Source organism: Myotis daubentonii, chromosome 18 (assembly GCF_963259705.1).
Source record: "Myotis daubentonii chromosome 18, mMyoDau2.1, whole genome shotgun sequence".
Classification (NCBI taxonomy): domain Eukaryota; kingdom Metazoa; phylum Chordata; class Mammalia; order Chiroptera; family Vespertilionidae; genus Myotis; species Myotis daubentonii.
In genome coordinates, this window is record NC_081857.1 from 25,733,494 (window position 1) to 25,750,636 (window position 17,143).

Below are 17,143 nucleotides of genomic sequence, written 5' to 3' on the forward strand. Positions count from 1 at the left end.
TGATGGAATTCTCCAAGAACAAATTTAGTCATTATTTTCTCCCCTCTTACATTGCTTCCTCATCCTCTTACTTTCTCCCTTCTCTATCACATCTCTCTCCTTCCCGTCTCTCTCTCTTTTTCTCCCTCCTCCTCCTCTCTCTTTCTTCACATCCCACACCTATGCCACTCTTCTTCCCCATTTCCATAATTTTTTCATTGCCCCTCCCTGTCCTTTCTTTCCCTTTACTGGCACAAGTGAATTTAAAGAAATTATATAAATAAACTAGGGTCTTAATGTCTTAAACAAACCACATAGCCTTTTAATTGAAAATATACTATAATTTTTACTAGAGATGAAAGTGATCTTAGATACAAATTGTAATATATGTCATAATGGCCCCAGTTCTTCTCTAGAACCACAGTCTTTGCCATGTTACTGTGACCTTCCACTGCCTGAAAAGGGGACATATTTTCCCACACTTTGATTTTGTTTTGACATGTGACTTGCTTTGGCCAATAGAATGAGGTTGAGGTGATGGGATAACAATTCCAAGCCTGCGGCCCAAGAGGCCTCAGGTCTTTCTGTTTTGCCATCTTGTACCTGTCTCCATTGCCATCAGAAGAAAATGCCCAGACTCCTGTGCTGGCCCCAGAAAGAGAATGAGAGACACATGGAGCCAAAACCTCTCAATCTAGTCAAGCCTTTGTCAGCTGACCCCCAGCTGACACACGGATTCATGAGCTAAATGTATGTGATTGTTATGTATCATTCATAGTTGGTAGGTGGTGTGTGTTATACAATGCTATTGTAGCAATAGGAAGCTGATGATACAATGTCTTCCACTTGGAACATGTGAAGACTGAGGCGCAGAGAATTGTAGGTTACAAATTAGTTAATAAGAGCTCCAGATAGCTGGCCCTATCTTTGTCCAATAAACCATGCCTTGCTGTGAAGTGAATTGGCAAACTCCTAAAACTCAATCTATTTTTGCTTAACTTCTATTAATACCTTCTTATAATTTATTTTTTTAATTTGAATCTATCACTTCAGCAATCAGTTGGGTTAACTTGATTATTCAACTTAGGATGAAAAGCAGGAAATAGAAGGCAGTATTATATCATTAAGTCTTGTCAATCCTGCTGTGATGTGAGAGTGTGTGTGTGTGTGAGAGAGAGCTAAGAAATCTTATCATAGCTACTACTAATTATTGTAATGAAATTATAGGGCAGGTATTGTGGTAAGTACTTTTTATTCACTATATCATATGGTTTATACCAGGATTAACAAACTATAGCCTGGGGCCAACTCCTGTCTGCTGCCTGTTTTTGTAAATAAAATTTTATGTAACACAATCTTGTTCATTTGTTTATGTACAGTCTGTGCTACTTTTGTGATACAATGGTGGAGTTGAGTAGTTGTGGCAGAGTCTGTAAGGTCTGGCAAAGTAAAAAATACTTACTATCTGTCCCTTTACCAAAAAAGCTTGCTAATATCTCATCTTACAACAGTAGTTTTCAAGTGTGGTCTGTGGGCCCTGGGGTTCCTTATGAGGTCGGTGAGGTCAAAATTATTTTCATGGCAATACTAAAATATTCTTGCCTTTTTCACTGTGTTGACATTTGCGCTGATGGTGGATGAGCTTGCTGTCACTTTAATATAAGTTTAGGTGATGATGCCACACCTTAATAGTCATTAAAAAAACAGTTTTACTTAGGAGTGTGCTGATGAAGCAGCAAAATTAATTGTAGTAAACTTTGACTCATTGAGTGTAGAGCTTTATAGGACTGCAGGTGATGAAATGGGAAGGGCGTACAGTGTTTGCACTGCATATTGAAATATGATTGTCTGATGTGCAATCGAGTTGGAAACTGAATGGCTGTTGTTTTTATCAATGGAACACAATTTTTACTTGAAAAAACATTGAAGACTGACAAAGAGCTAGCTGGTCTTTCTGATTTTTTATACTTGAGTGTTTGGCAGACATTTTCTCAAAAATAAGCCAATTGCTTCAAGAAAAACAACTGGCAGTTGTTGGTTTTTTTTTTTTTAAATATATTTTATTGATTTTTTACAGAGAGGAAGGGAGAGAGAGAGAGAGTTAGAAACATCGATGAGAGAGAAACATCGACCAGCTGCCTCCTGCACACCTCCCACTGGGGATGTGCCCGCAACCAAGGTACATGCCCTTGACCGGAATCGAACCTGGGACCCTTCAGTCCACAGGCCAACGCTCTATCCACTGAGCCAAACTGGTTTGGCGTTTTTTGTTTTTTTTTTAAGTCACATAAACTTTTATTGGAAACAAACAAGCTGCAGCAAAGTGACACTCAGTGCACGCTGCCCAGTGGGCGAGGTGGGGGTACAGGTGGGCACCAAGAGCAGCCCAAGCCAGGGAGGACGACTGTCAGGCCTGCTTGCTGGGTCTCAGGCCCTTCAGGCTGGAGTGTGCAGGCTCAGGGTACAAAATACAAAAATAAACTCTGTGGTCCAGTGGTCCCTGCCTCAGTCAGTTCGTTTGGGCAGGGCAGTGGCTATTCCCACCAGGCCCCGTGCTGTCTGTCCAGTCCAGCCACAATGTGGGCAGCAGAGCCTGTGGGATGAGTGGCCGTCCATAGGCTGGAACCAAAGGGCTAGGTGGGCAGCGCTGGGGCTGGAGCTGTGCCAGGGTCTGGCCAGCAGCTGGAGAGGCCCTGGGGCCCCTCAGGTGGGCAAGTCCAGGCACTGGTTGACGCTGGATGAAGCTGGACCTCTGCTTCTCCTCCTCACATACAGATCACAGGGACTCTGTCCTCCATGGGGCTGGTCTCCTCGGATCTGCCCTCATTGCCTCCATCTCTGAGTTCCTCCTCCTCCTCCTCCTCCTCCCCCTCCCCCTCCTCCTCCTCCTCCTCCTCCTCCTCCTCCTCCTCCTCCTTCTCCTCCTCCTCCTCCCCCTCCCCTCCCCCTCCCCCTCCCCCTCCCCCTCCCCCTCCTCCTCCTCCTCCCCCAGCTCCATGTCCAATTCATTGCCTGCCTCCGAGGGTGTGTACGTGGATCCACTGATGGAGCGACAGCTGAAGAAAACAATCCGCTTAAGCCGCTTGTTGTAGAAGTAGTAGTTAAAGGACCAGAGGCTGCCATCTTCCCCAAAGGGGTCCGAGTCCAAGTCCGGGTTGTAGCTGTAGATGTCACACTCGGCCAGGCAGATGTCCTCGTCCACTGCATTCCACAGCTGTGGCTTCAGGGCCTTGAAGTCCTCCCGCACAGCCGAGAACAGACTGCAGTTGACCGCATTCACCACCCAGCTGAGACTGGGCTCCCGGCTGAACTCGTGGCTTCGGGCCGTGCTGAAGTCGAAGTCGGGCGGAAGGACTCGTTGAGCGTGGCGATCAGGTAGAAGAGCATCTTGCGGCTGCACGTGTCGCTGAGGGGGCCCTCATCCTCGCCACCTTGGCTCTTGCTCAGTCTGCTGGGGCTGAGGCCCGAGGTCTGGGGTGGGGACAGGGCCTCCGGCACGTGTGGCTGGCCTTCCTGGCAGAACTGCTTGAACATGTGCTTGTCATCTCCCGCCATCTTACAGGAGTAGCTCTCGATCCTGCCAATGATGTGGGCATCTCCAGTCTCCACAGTCAGCTGTGAGTTGATGGCCTCAAAGGTCGAGTTCTCCAACAGCTTCATGTCCTTGGGGAGGGCGTCCTGTGCTCCGAGGGGCTTGTGCTGCCTTGCTTGCTGCTCGAAGCTCTCTCTGGCCGGGCAGAACCACGCCGGGTCAGGTCGGTTGGCGACGATGCGAGTGAGAAGGTAGTGCAGGCTCCGGGCAGCGCGGGATCCTCAGGACCGCGGCCTCCGCTCGGCCCGCACTGTATCCAGGGGAAGAAGCTCTGCGGCGACATCCCGACATCCCGTTACTCCCGGCCCTGCCACCGCGACATAACCTCGCCCCTACAGGACGCCCAACTATCGCGATGGTCCTGCCCCAGCTAACGAGCTAGCGACCGACGACCTCTGCCTCCCCGGGCTGGACACCAACAAGCGCCCCCAAGGCCTGGCCACATGCCTCTGAATCTGTGTGTGTGTGTGTGTTTTGCCAATGATAACAAAACAAAATTAAACAAAACAAAACAAAATAAGTAAAACTCAAGCTTTCAAGTGAAAGTTAGTTTTGGAAAACCTGCAACTGCCACCTTGAGACAGATAGCTTTCCAATACTTGACTTTTCTGGTGACTTCAGTGGTGATATTAATGAATGTGACTTTTTTTTTGCCATTGCATAATGCCATGGGTCAATGTTTGGAAGGTTTGTATAACTCAATGAACCAATATTTTAAGATGACCAACGGATTATGTTGCAAATTCACTCATGGGTCTTTAAAAATGCAACATATTCCAATGAATCTTAAAGTAACAGTATAATAAGTTCATTGATATGATTTTTGAGTCCATGTGGCAACTAATCTTTAAGAAACTACCACTTGTTGTGTTTTGTTGTGTATCCAAATATCCACAATATCTGAAAACGATTGAAATACCCTCTCTTTTCCAATTACACATTTTGTGATTGGTTAGGTTATCTTCATCTACTTCAACCAAAGCAGCAGATATGTGATTCTAGTTACCTTACATCAAGCCAGACATTTAAATTGTAAAACTCTTCTCACTAATTATTTGGAAAATATAGTTTTCTCATAAAATTTGTTATTTATGGTAATAGGATTAATTTTAAATGAATAAATAGCTTTAAAATTATGTTTTAAATTTTGCTGTGGTAAAATCAATAGATATGAGACATAAATAAAAGCTCTTACACATCCTCAATAATTTGTAAGAGTATGAAGCAGTCCTGAGATTAGAATAAAGTTTGAAAACTGGTGGGCTACATTTAGTCTGACATAGGTATAATTATTATCCCCACTTTACAGATGATGAAATTGAGGCTTAGAGATATAAAGTAACTGTCTAAAGTCTAATTGCTGTGGGTTGCGAAACTAAGATTCAAACTCCAGTAGAATGACTCCAGAACTTGACACTTGTCACCACTAAAAATGCTTTCTGAGTTAGAAAGCTCAGAAAACTCAACTTCTCCATCTCCCCAATTAGAACAGAATTTTTAGTGCTCTTTTAAAATTCTATTTACCCTAGTTTCTTCCAGGTTCTAAAGACATGGGCCAGTTTATCTGCAAATCCTATATCAGTAATGGCGAACCTATGACACGCGTGTCAGAGGTGACACGCAAACTCATTTTTTGGGTCGATTTTTCTTTGTTAAATGGCATTTAAATATATAAAATAAATACCCAAATATAAATCTTTGTTTTACTATGGTTGCAAATATCAAAAAATTTCTATATGCGACACGGCACCAGAGTTAAGTTAGGGTTTTTCAAAATGCTGACATGCCGAGCTCAAAAGGTTCGCCATCACTGTCCTATATAATAAAAGGGTAATATGCAAATAGACTGAACGGCAGAACCAAACAACCAATCAAAATGTAATATGCTAATGATATGCTAAGGCTGCTCAACTGCTCCGTATGACGTGCACTGACCATTAGGGGGCAGATGCTCTGATCAGTAGGTTAGCTTGCTACTGGGGTCTGGCCGATCGGGACTGAGCGAGATGGGCTGGAAACACCCTGGAGCCCTCCCAAGGTCCGTCCCATGCCTGATTGTGCACCAGTGGGGTTCCTCAGCCTGGCCTGCACCCTCTTGCAATCTGGGACCTCTCTGGGGATGTCAGAGAGCCGGTTTCAGCCCAATCCCACAGGCCATTCCCCTTGGGAGGGCACCAGACACAGGGCTCATGGCTAGTGAGTACTGCTGTGGCAGCACAAGCCTCTCCCAAAGGTGACTGATTGGGTGCGAGCCTGTGACAGGCACAGTGGGGCCGGGATGAGTGGGAGCAGCAGGTAGGAGCTGCAGGTAGCATTGAACTGTAGGTTTTGGCCCGATCCCTGCAGGCCACCCAGAGGGACCCCACCCGTGCACAAATTCGTGTACCGGGCCTCTAGTATATTGAATAAAGTTAGATAAAACACAGCCTAGGAAAAGGAAGTGCAGTGAGAGGATGACTTTGAACCCATCTGGGTAAGGCTTTTTCTCTTACTGCAAAGCAGGAAATAGAGAGAAGGCTAAATGTGAGAGAATCTGGGGAAGGGTGGCTCAGTTGGCCAGGGTATGTGGCAGGAAGATCCGACTCCAGGACTGGAATTTGCCCTGTTCCATGTCCTTAGTTCAGGAATATCCCAGGGATGACCATATCCTGGTCCACGGTGACACAGAATTGACAAAACCCTCTTTCCCATTGAGCTTAGAGACAACCTCAGTCTCTTTCTCAAGGCTGGTCACATTGAATCATTCCACATCAAGGATGTGGTGTATGTGATGAAACCTTTTACCATCCTGGCTTTGTGTTGTACATGTAACACATCTGAGATGCAGGTATGAATCTCTCAAACACAGAGCCCATCAAGAGGCTGTGGATGACTCATTCCCATTACTGGGAAAGCAACTCCTGGTGTGCCTGTGGAGTGTTCACTGGCTGCATTAATTAGGAAAGATTGAACCCACTTTTGTCATCCAGGCCTTGTAGACATAGAATGTGCAGTAGTTAATAACGGGCCAGAATAGGCAGGAAACAGAACTGTACTAATAAAACACTGTGGTGGCAATAAAGCAGAACCACGAACCAGCCTGGTTTGTAGATAGGCAGAGAGAATGAGTGATGAGTAGAAGATTGGGGAGCACTGGGGTCAATTAATTGTAAAGTGGTGGCAAGGAACATGGTGGGCAGAGGGTCCAGGTGACAGGAAGGACAGGCCTAGCGGGAGCCAAGATTTGGGTGGGAAGGCTTGCTTCCATGATCATACTCTCTGTCCATCTGCTCATGCTGCCCAGCTCAGCCTACCATTGTGGCCTACCAGTGGGGTCATGAGTGCTGGGACCAGGATGGTAGCTTAGGGAAGCACAGGATGAAGTGCTCTAGCTTCAGACAGTCCTGAGTTCACATTCCTACATTACTTCCCCTGTGATTCCCACTCTGCAGGGGTTAAATGAGATTATGAATATAATGTGCTTTACATAGTCCCGGTAGACCAGAAGTGCTTTTAAAAAATGTGTGTTTCCTCCTCCATCACTTACCTACCCTTTTTTCTTTCTTTCCCAGCATACATCTTCTAACCTTCTACTTCTGCGTTTGTGTGTAGTGTGGAACAGTACTGAATACTGACCAGGGTGGCCATGTCTTGGCTTGCGCAGACAGTGCTGGCGTGTGCTATTGACTCAGACTTTTGAATAGTCTTCCCTTTCACTCACAAAATGACCTGGTTTGAGAATAAATGATCCTAGTATGACCTTTGGCTCTCTGCCCTCTAGTCTAGCGTTCTAGCCATGATCCCAGGCTGCCTTTTCTGAGGAGGAAATCACCAGGGAGCTTTGGGCTGGGGTATATCCCTCCAGAGTGGCTGTGGAGTTGACAAGCATCTCCCCCCAGCCCCCAGAAAACCCCCTAATTTGTATCTTTGTCACTGTCTGGGGGACCCCAGCACGAACTGGCTGGCTCTATGCTTTCCACTACATATTCCTTCCCCTGGGGTTTCTCTCCTTGTGGAGCTTTTGCTGAAACAAGACACGGACCCCACAGAGTTTCTCCCCTTCCCTTTTCTATTTGCTTCCTGCCAACAGTTTTTCTGATATGTTTGGAAGAAGAAAGAAGGAGGACCAAAATAATGTACAAGAGGAAATCACAGCCCTACTCAGACCAGGTCCTCACCTTCATAGGACACATTCCCATGAGAAATCCTGGTCTAACCAGAATGAAACTTCAGAAAATGATACAAGAAGTGTAAACACTTATTTAAAGCTATGTGCCACGTCCTTTACAAGTATTATCTCACAGCAACCATGGGAAGTTGGCTACGAGACACAATCACCATACTCTTTCCCACACTTGTTAATGAGGCAACAAAGGCTTAGAAAGGTTAAGAAACTTGTCCAATTACTCCAATAATTCCGCTATTTTGACTGAAAAGCTGAGGCAAGTTGGGGATCAAACTGGGGCAGCCAGTCTCCCGAACTCTTGCTCATAACCATTTTACTAGTGTCCTCAGAATGCAGGAAGCAGAGACCCCACCCCAGAGGTGTAGCCAGGATGGAACCTGGAGAATGCTTGCCTGGGATGGGGCTGAATTTGCGGTGGGGTGCATCCATGCTTCTGAGAAAAGTCATTACACTTTTGCCATTTCTACTTGTCTCTCCATGGTTTTGCCTTTGCCTTGCTTCCTCTGATTGTTTTTCATTTGAGTCTTAAGGTCACATCCTCACTACAGCTTTCAAAGCTGTTTAAAATGCACCATTCTGGTGACTTCAGAAGGGCCACCCCCCCTCTCCCCTCCCCCCTCCTGTTGGCACTGATTTTTCACTGTTGTGTATTCAGGGCTTATCATGATAGAGAAAGAATAGCATCTCCAAAGGCACTCTGATGTTGGGTGAACATGGGGATGGTGGACGAGGCTGCTGCTCTGGGGTGGGCCCAGGGAAGGAATTTTCTAGGTACTGAATTGCACAGTTTTGCTCATTTTGGACCAGTTCTTCCTGTGAGGTCAGCCAAAGGGGGAAATGCTTTTGAATGCTCTTCACCTTTGGCTTCCCAGTGTTAAGATCTCTATTGTCTGATTGTATCATGTGTGGTTTTGTGTGTTTTTTTTTTCACTGATGCAACTAACTTTCCCTGATTAAGATTGGGACTTTTTCTCTAAGGTCATTTTAGACCCTTTTGGTGGAGTTTTCATATCTTGTCTTTCCCTCTGATGTTTTCTTTACTTAAGCTTCATTTCAGGTTTCACTTAGTAATCCCCCTGCCCCAGCTCCACCCTAATTTTTAGATGTAGATAACAGAGAGTACCCACCACAAGCCATCAGGTTCGCATTCTGCTCTGTAGTCTTAGTGAGAAATAAAACTAAGACCAAGGCTGAAGGCCATTTGGAAGGACAAGATATACCTCCAAGATGGGTCCTTTTAGTTGGAGTAAATCCAGGATGATAATACTACATATTCCTAGCTTTGGAAGTGACCGATTATATCATTAGCTAACATTTACTACCCATTTATTATATGTTAGGTCATGCTCATGGCCTATCTTGTCTCTCCTGACATACAAACTCTGAGCAGAGAAATTTTCATTTTCAAGAGGAGAAAAGTTAGGGCTTAGAGAAATTAAATGCCTTGCCAAAAGGTTGTACAACTAGTAAGTGGGGGTCCTGGGATTCAAATTCAGCAGCCTTAACCTTTCCACAGCTGTGTAAAGAGAAATATCACCAAGAGTGAGTGAGCAAATGGACCTTGGTCAAATTACATAACCTCTCTGTGCTTTAGTTTCCTTATCTGTAAAATGGGGAAAAGGAAATGACTCTTGGAGTCATTTTAAGCACCTCTGTGGTGCTTAAATAATGAGCTGTTTAAAACAGAGCTCTTGATTTGCAAACTGCCTCCCCCCATGGGCTCTTCCTCAGCCTTCCTCTTAACTTAGTTGATGGCACCACTGCACAGTTATTCAGCCAGATAATCCTGAAGTCATCTTTGATTCCCTGATTTCCATCAGTTACCATATGTAATCCAGTAAGTCTCATTGCTCTATCTGCAAAGCACACTCCAAAGCTGACCATTTGTTATCTTCTTTATTGGTACAACTCTAATAGTCCAGGAATTTCCCATTTTGCCTGGATTCCTGTATCTAACTGCTTGTATAAATTGTTAGCATGAATCAAGCAAACAAATCAACAAATCAACAAAATTTTATCCCTTTTATTTTTCTAAGCAGTAAGGAAAAGACCTTGTAGCAATGGAATCCCACATATAATGCATTATGAAGGAGCTTTACTATAAGGTAAAAGTTAGAGTTGGGGGTAAGTAGGAAACAGCTAATGTGGTTTTCTTTGTATGTTAGAGGAATTCTGTCTCTCATAGAATTCTGCCCTTCTATCCCTGGGTTAGTAATTAGAGGGCGTAAAACAAGGGGGCTCTACATATAAGGAGTCTTAGAATTCTTTCATTGGTGGGCACTGAGTGGGCCCTTCCCTTGCCATCTGGAGACTGTGATGAAGTGGGTAGGGACCCTCGAGGTAGAGGCATTGGGTTCTCGAGTGCTGTGAGTAGATGTTTCTAGTAGCTGTAAAGGGGACCTAATCCACAGAAAACAGGAACAGGGAGATAGAGAGGTCCGTCTGGGATGTCAAGGTGATAAGACTATGCAAGGGGCCAGAAGACTCAGGAAGAATAATGGTTCCAAGGGAGAACTGCTGGCAAAAGTGACAAACATCAACCAGGACTGATGTGTGGAGCAGCTGAGCTCTCCCTAGGATGCTCAGAAATATATGGACCATACTGTGAGGTGTGATTGGGTAATGCTACCCAAGTAACATAGCAGAAACTAGAAAGGAGAGGCTGGGAAGAATCCCCTAAGCCAATTTGCATAAAGCTGAAGGGTTTTTTTTTGGGTGTATGATTTTCTGAAGAAAGGACCTACCTCACTGACTTATCAGTACAGCCTAAAGAGGTGGAAATGAGTGAAGTAACCATATACAGTGGAACTGGGGATTGGGAGATTAGGGAATTCTATCTTTAAACAGAGAGAGACTGCTGATTGGACTTGCAGAAAACTGTGGGAGGTGGCTAATTTAACATATGTCAGTGAAAGAATAAACACTGAAATGCACTTAAAGGTTTAAGAAAACACAATACAATACCATCTGGTTAAGGTCTACTCTGTCTAGATATATTGTTCTATGTGCTATATATGGCTTATTTCACTGTAGCTCCAAAATAGGAAGTACATTCAGAAAAGAGTTCCTTAGAAGAACTTGATGATGACAGAATAAAATGTGTGGACAAACCTGAATGGAGTTCAGAAAACAATGATCTTTTGGTACAGTATTTATTATTTCCAGCTGTCTTAGTCTGCTCGGGCTGCCATAACAAAACACTGTAGGGTGGCTTAAACAACAAAAATTTATTTTTTCAGAGTTTGGAGGCTGGAAGGACATGAGCAAGGAGCCAGCATGGTCAGATGCTAGTGAGGGCTCTCTTCCTGGATTGCAGGTAACTGCCTTCTTACCGTAACCTCACTTGGGGGAGAGAGAGAGAGATCTGGTGCTTCTCTCTGGTGCTTCTTTTTATGGGCACTTATTCCATCAGACCAGGGCCTCACCCTCATGACCTAATTACCCCATGAAGGCCCCATATCTAAATACCATCATAATGGGGGCTCACTACATGAATTTTGGAGGGACATAAACATTCAGTTTATAACACTATCTACTGAGAGTTTGGTATAGTTAAACAGACAAACCCAGATGATCTTGGCTCAAATCCCAACACTATTGTGGTTAAGTTACTCTGAGAGTCTGGTTCCTCATGTTAAAGATGTGGTTAGTAATAACCAAGCAGAGTATGCCTGCAGGTTTAAATGAAAGGAGGATTTAGTGTCTGGGATACGGAAGGCATCCAAGAAACATGTATTCCCATTCACCAATAATTTGGGGGGGAAAAGATCTAATCAATAGGAAACTTTTTCTTATTAAACTCATAGCTCTGTGCATTTGGCATGTTAATATCTACTCAGAATGTATTGTTTACTAAGTGCCCAGCCCAGACAGAGAGCTTATATTTTCATTTAAAAATCAATATTTATCACATAGGTTTTAAGAACAGGCTCTACAGTCAAAGGACCTGCATTGAGATCCCCGCTCTTCCACGTACAAAATTTGTGGCCTTGGCCAAGTTACTTCATCTTGCTAAGCCTCAGCTTCTCTCAATGACAAAATGGGGAGAAAAGTAGTACCCTCCTCATAGATTTGTTGTTGGGAGGTGGAGAGGCATTTCAGACAGGACAATAAGTAAAGGCAAAGACTATATTGCCTCATTCATGGTCAATGAAGGACATGGACATCTACACCGGAGTTTCCAACATCAGCATTGACATTTTAGGACCATAATCCTTTGTTGTAGAGGAGGCTGTCCTATGCCTTACAGGATGTTTAGCAGTGTCCCTGGACTCTATCTGCTAGGTAGCAGCAGCACCCACCCCAAATCCAGGCAGCCAAAAATGTCTCCAGACATTGCTAAATGATTCCTGGGGGACAAACTTGCCCCCAGTTGAGAATCATCGATTTACATTGGTTCCAATTTATACCCAATAAATGTATTTTGGAAGGAGGAGGGAATGTTTTATGTATTCAGTTTAGATTTGCTTTTAGAATTATTACTACTTAAAGAAAATGAGCTTTTGGGATGAATAAAGGTTCTGTATGGGATTGTGGCTTCATGAGTACATACAACTGTCAAAACACATCTAATTGTTCACTTTAAATAGACACAGCTTATTGTCTGTAATTATATTTTAATAAAGTTGATTTTTAAAAGAGAAAATTGCCGTCCTAACCGGTTTGGCTCAATGGATAGAACGTTGGCCTGCTGACTGAAGGGTCCCAGGTTTGATTCCGGTCAAGGGCATGTACCTGGGTTGCGGGCACGTGCAAGAAGCAGCTGAATCGATGTTTTTCTCTCATCGATGTTTCTAACTCTGTATCCCTCTCCCTCTACCTCTCTGTAAAAAATCAATAAAATATATTTAAAAAAGAGAAAATTGCCTATATTCTATTATGAATTAAAAGATCTACTTACAAATTTCCACATGTCCTTGGCATTGCACATGTGTTTTAAATGCACAATTTAAAGTGTAATTTTGTGAGTGCCAATAATCTGTCTAGATTTTTGCTTTGCTTTCCATAATGTTGTACTACTTCATGGGCATGTCTCCACAGACACAAACATTTCTGTTGCTGTTTTGTGCCACTAAGTTTTAGAATCTATCATCATGCCCTAAAATAACTGCCAGGGGTAAACTCAAGATAAAGTAAAGTAGCAAACATGAAGAATGAAAGGGAAAGTCAGCCCTGGGAGAAAAGGGGTTGACAAGGGAGGGTCTCAAGAGTCTGAAACCCAAAAGGAATGTCATTATGTGGGTTCACATTTGCATTTGAACCAGTACTGTACATCCGGTTTCAATGAAAAGTACACATTTCAAGTTTGCTCATTCTTCACGTCTAAGTTCAAAGTCCAGCTATCAGGAGATTTCTGTGTTTAATAGTGCCATTTTCAGTTTTGTTAATACTCTCATTCTGTTCTTGTCCTGAAAGTAGCATGCTGCAGATTGGCAGCAAGCAAATTCAATTTAATTTGGCAAATAATCTTTATAGAAAGGCTATCCCAGCCCTGCGAGTGAGTGCAGTACTGGACTCCTGACCTCAGAACCATTCAACATAATGGGGGAGACTGAAATAAATTTAAATAGCTATAAGACAAGACGAAGCATGATCAATGCACTCAAAATTGGTGGAAACAGCTGCATTCTTGCTGAAGGCCCAGGGAAGGCTTCTCATCACAGAAATGTAACAGTGAAAGAGAACTTAAGTGGTCATGTGGCGGGGGGTGGGAGGGGGTGGGGGGGATTCACATCTGGCTTTTATGGAAACTTGTAGAAATACAGATTCATAAGGCATTATTCCAACCTTATGATTCAACCAGAATTTCTAGAGTAACGAGTTTGGAAATCTGGATCTTTCAAAACTCCCAGTGATTATGATGATCAGCTAGGCTTTGGGAACTACTGAGGCGACAAATTCCCTACCCAATGCTAGAATCCCCTGAACAGTGTTCCTTCAGAGTTTTGTCTAATCTCTTCTGGAACAATGCAAGCTCACGACCTCTCAAGGCATCCAGCCCTTGAGAGATGAAGGGTAAGGATATGTCAGAAATAATTAGGAAACAGAGGTAGGTAAGTTTGGAGAGGAGACTTGGAGTTTCATGATGGAGTGATTTGAATATCACACTGAAGAATTTCAACTTTATCCTCTCTGAGATGGAGGCCCTTGATAGGATCTTGGTCGTCACTGGGTTTAAAAGCCTGTTGAAGCACAAAGGGAATGGAAGTTTAACCCAGGAGTTCAAGTGACCCAAATAAGGACTTTAGGTCAGAAGCAGCAGGAACAGCAATGTGGAGGGAAGTCTAAGCTGTACTGCAGTTCAGCCCTACAAAGCTTGACTGATTGGGGACAAGGAAGGGTCAAAGCTGATTCCGGGGTTTTGAGGTCCTATAGTGCTGAAAACGTGAAGAATAGGAACTGCAGGATCAAGAGCAGGTTAAGAAGACAGATGGCTGCCCTGGCTGGTGTGACTCAGTGGGTTAGAACGTCAGCCCACACATAAAGGGTCCCAGGTTTGATTCCTGGTCAAGGACACGTACTTGGGTTGAGGGTTCACTCCCAGCCTATGTGGGAGGCAACCAGTTGATGTGTCTCTCACATCCATGTTTCTCTCTCTCTCTTTCCCTCCTTCTCCTCCACTCTCTGCAATGGAAAATATATCCTCAGGTGAGGATTAACAACAACAACAACAACGAAAGACAGATGGTTAATCAGGCTTTTGACATTGGTAATGCATTGGTTTCCATCACCATGCATCCTCCTGTCACCTGTGTCAGAGAAGAGCTTAGTTATGACCCCCTTTGTGAAATCAGAGATGGGCCCTCAAAATGTCTGTTGACTTAAAATAGTCCTTCTCCTCTCAGGATCCTCTCTGCTTGAATTTAGGACCTTATTATTTCTCACTTAAATAAACATAAGCCTGAGACTGCCCCACTCATGCTGCTGTCTTTGTGTGAATTAGAACAGTACCCTTTTTGAGTTTATAAATTAGAAAAAGTGGCTTTTGTTTGGGTGGAGGCAGCCCTTCGTTCAGGGCTTGGGCCACAGAGCACACCTTTGTGGGACAATGAAGACTCCCCTTCCTGTAGGATGAACTCCCTGTCCAGTATGGAGGGCTCAGGGAGCTGAGTGCAGGGGTGGGGGACCCCACTTGTTGCCTCAGCTGGCACACAACCCCCTGGATTGGCTTCCCAGATGGTCTCTCTGATCCCCCTTGCCATTTCTATTTTACACAGAGTGATTTTTTTTTCTAAAATAAAATTATATCTCATTCTGCCTCAAACTTTTCCATGTTCTCCCAATGTCTTCAGGATAAAGTTCCAATTCTTAACTAGTAACAGAAGTCCATTCGCGACAGCTTCCCATCCTCTTCCTGGGCCACTCTCCTCACCGTCCTCCTCTCCACTCACAGATACCTGGATGAGAAATGCACGAAGAAATGCTTGCTGGACCAGGCTGCGTTTTCTCACTCCCTGCCAGGCAAGCACTGTCCCTCCCACTCCCCCAAAGGCCAGATGGCTTCTGGCTTTTCTGAGGTTTACTTGACTCATCTCAAGGAAGCTGCCCTAGTCCTAATAGCAGTCTGCATGGGATCCGCCCCCGGGTGCCCTTCCTCCTGCACAGCCACCTGGAGCCAACACTTCCCTGGCTCTGACCTCCTGGAGGACTGAGAATATGGTCTGCTCCTGTCTTTTCCCTCAGCACCGTTATGCAGGTACCTGGCTCATCCTTGTTGAAATGGACAATGATTTAGAAACAAATGAAAAGTACAGAGTTTAACACTACCTCACACCAAACAAACAAAATAACAACAAAAAACCCAAAATCAAAAAAAGTTTTTGCTGCTTTCTATACAGAAGATATTCTGTCAGTTGTTGAAGGCATTTTATTTTCCCTACTTCTCTGTAGTCTTGAAAGGGGTGTACATTTAGAGACTAATGATCTTTGGAAAGGTAACTGCTTGAATGAAGTCTGAGGCTTCCATTTCAAGGCTGGTTTGCTCAGGTGTGTCTGTGTATTTGACCTTTGTGAGATGCTTTAAAATATTGCCCATAGATTCAGGGAACATACTCGATCTCTTTCAAAACATGCCAGCTTTGAAGATGGAGGACTCTGCCGTTGCTCTAAGATGGCAATGCCATCAGTGGTATCTCTGATGGTGTTCCAGCTGCTAGACCAGCCCAATGATGAATTTTGAAACACTTCCCTAGTCTATCCAAAGGTTCCAGGAACTTTCAAGTCAATTTGCATTTATTTTTCTGTGTGCAGTCCCTGTCTTACCACAAAGAATGTGAAGAGGCTGTGAGAATGTGTTCAATGAAAAACAAACAATTAAATGTAAAGTATTACTTAAACTTCAACAAAAATTACAAGGAGGCAAAATATGACAGTCGGAGACTGAGATATGGGAGATGAGAGCTGTGTCTTAGATGTGTCCGCCCAAATGTTGATATAGTTGACACTGTGTTTCCTTGGGATAACATCCAAATGGAAATCATTCTGTAGCACAATTCTGTCTATAAGGAAATATGGTCGTTGCCAAATTTCCTTCATAGAAGCTATGTTAACAGTGAAAAGAGATGCTGCTCAGGGCATGAGTCTGCACTTTGTAAATGTGTTTTTATTTTTTTTCAACCTTTGGCCATCATTTAAAAATATTTTCTTTGGTTTTTAGCACTAATAGTTTTCACTTTTTTTTCAGCTGGTTTCATCAGTTTCCAATAGCATCTTAGCTTTAAAGAATTTTTTTTTTTTTGCTGTGATTCTTTTAGTGTTTTAAAATAAATGCATAAGTACTTATCAACTTTAATATTTACTATCACTATTAACAATTACACAAAAATTGAGCTCTATGCACTGACTTTTATTTCATTTCCCCCCTTCACACCCTGCACATTACACATACTTTGCTCATGGGAATGATCATTTTGAGGTAAGTTTGATTTTTAGTTTTGGCTGGGCATCTATGATACAGTGTCTCAGTTCCCTTATCTTTCAGGCAAAAACTTGAACTTCTGAAAACCAGTGCGTCCTCCAAATGCAAGGCATAATGTTTATCATGAGGGTATTAAATCATATTTTAATTGATTAATACTATAATGAAAAATAAATGCACTTTTCTTGTCCCACAAGCTCTCTTTGGAATATGTCTCCTATCCACTTTCTATAAGACTAAATGCCTAAAACAACTCCTATTGTTGATTATAAAAATATTCCTCCTCCCTTCTTTCTTTAAACAGCAGTTTAGTGACTAATGGGGAGCTCAGAGGGACACATTTGTCCCAGAAGAGAGAATTCTGTCTTAATCAGCCCCTCCCCATCATCCTTTGTCATCCAGGATAGCACTAAGCTTATTACTATGTACTCAGTAAATATTTGTCAGTTTGAACTTGACATTATAAATGATTTTGCCATTTATTTCAGTG

At 43.5% G+C, this 17,143-nt stretch overlaps 1 protein-coding gene across 1 annotated transcript; it reads right to left on the bottom strand.

The window, feature by feature from the left end:
• Positions 1 to 2,237: 2,237 nt before the first annotated feature.
• LOC132220309 (repressor of RNA polymerase III transcription MAF1 homolog) lies at positions 2,238 to 3,810 on the bottom strand. The gene is given in 3 exon segments (XM_059673272.1): positions 2,238 to 2,818; positions 2,941 to 3,327; positions 3,330 to 3,810. Coding segments are annotated over 3 exon segments (771 nt in total). The 5' UTR covers positions 3,640 to 3,810; the 3' UTR covers positions 2,238 to 2,744.
• Positions 3,811 to 17,143: the final 13,333 nt, after the last annotated feature.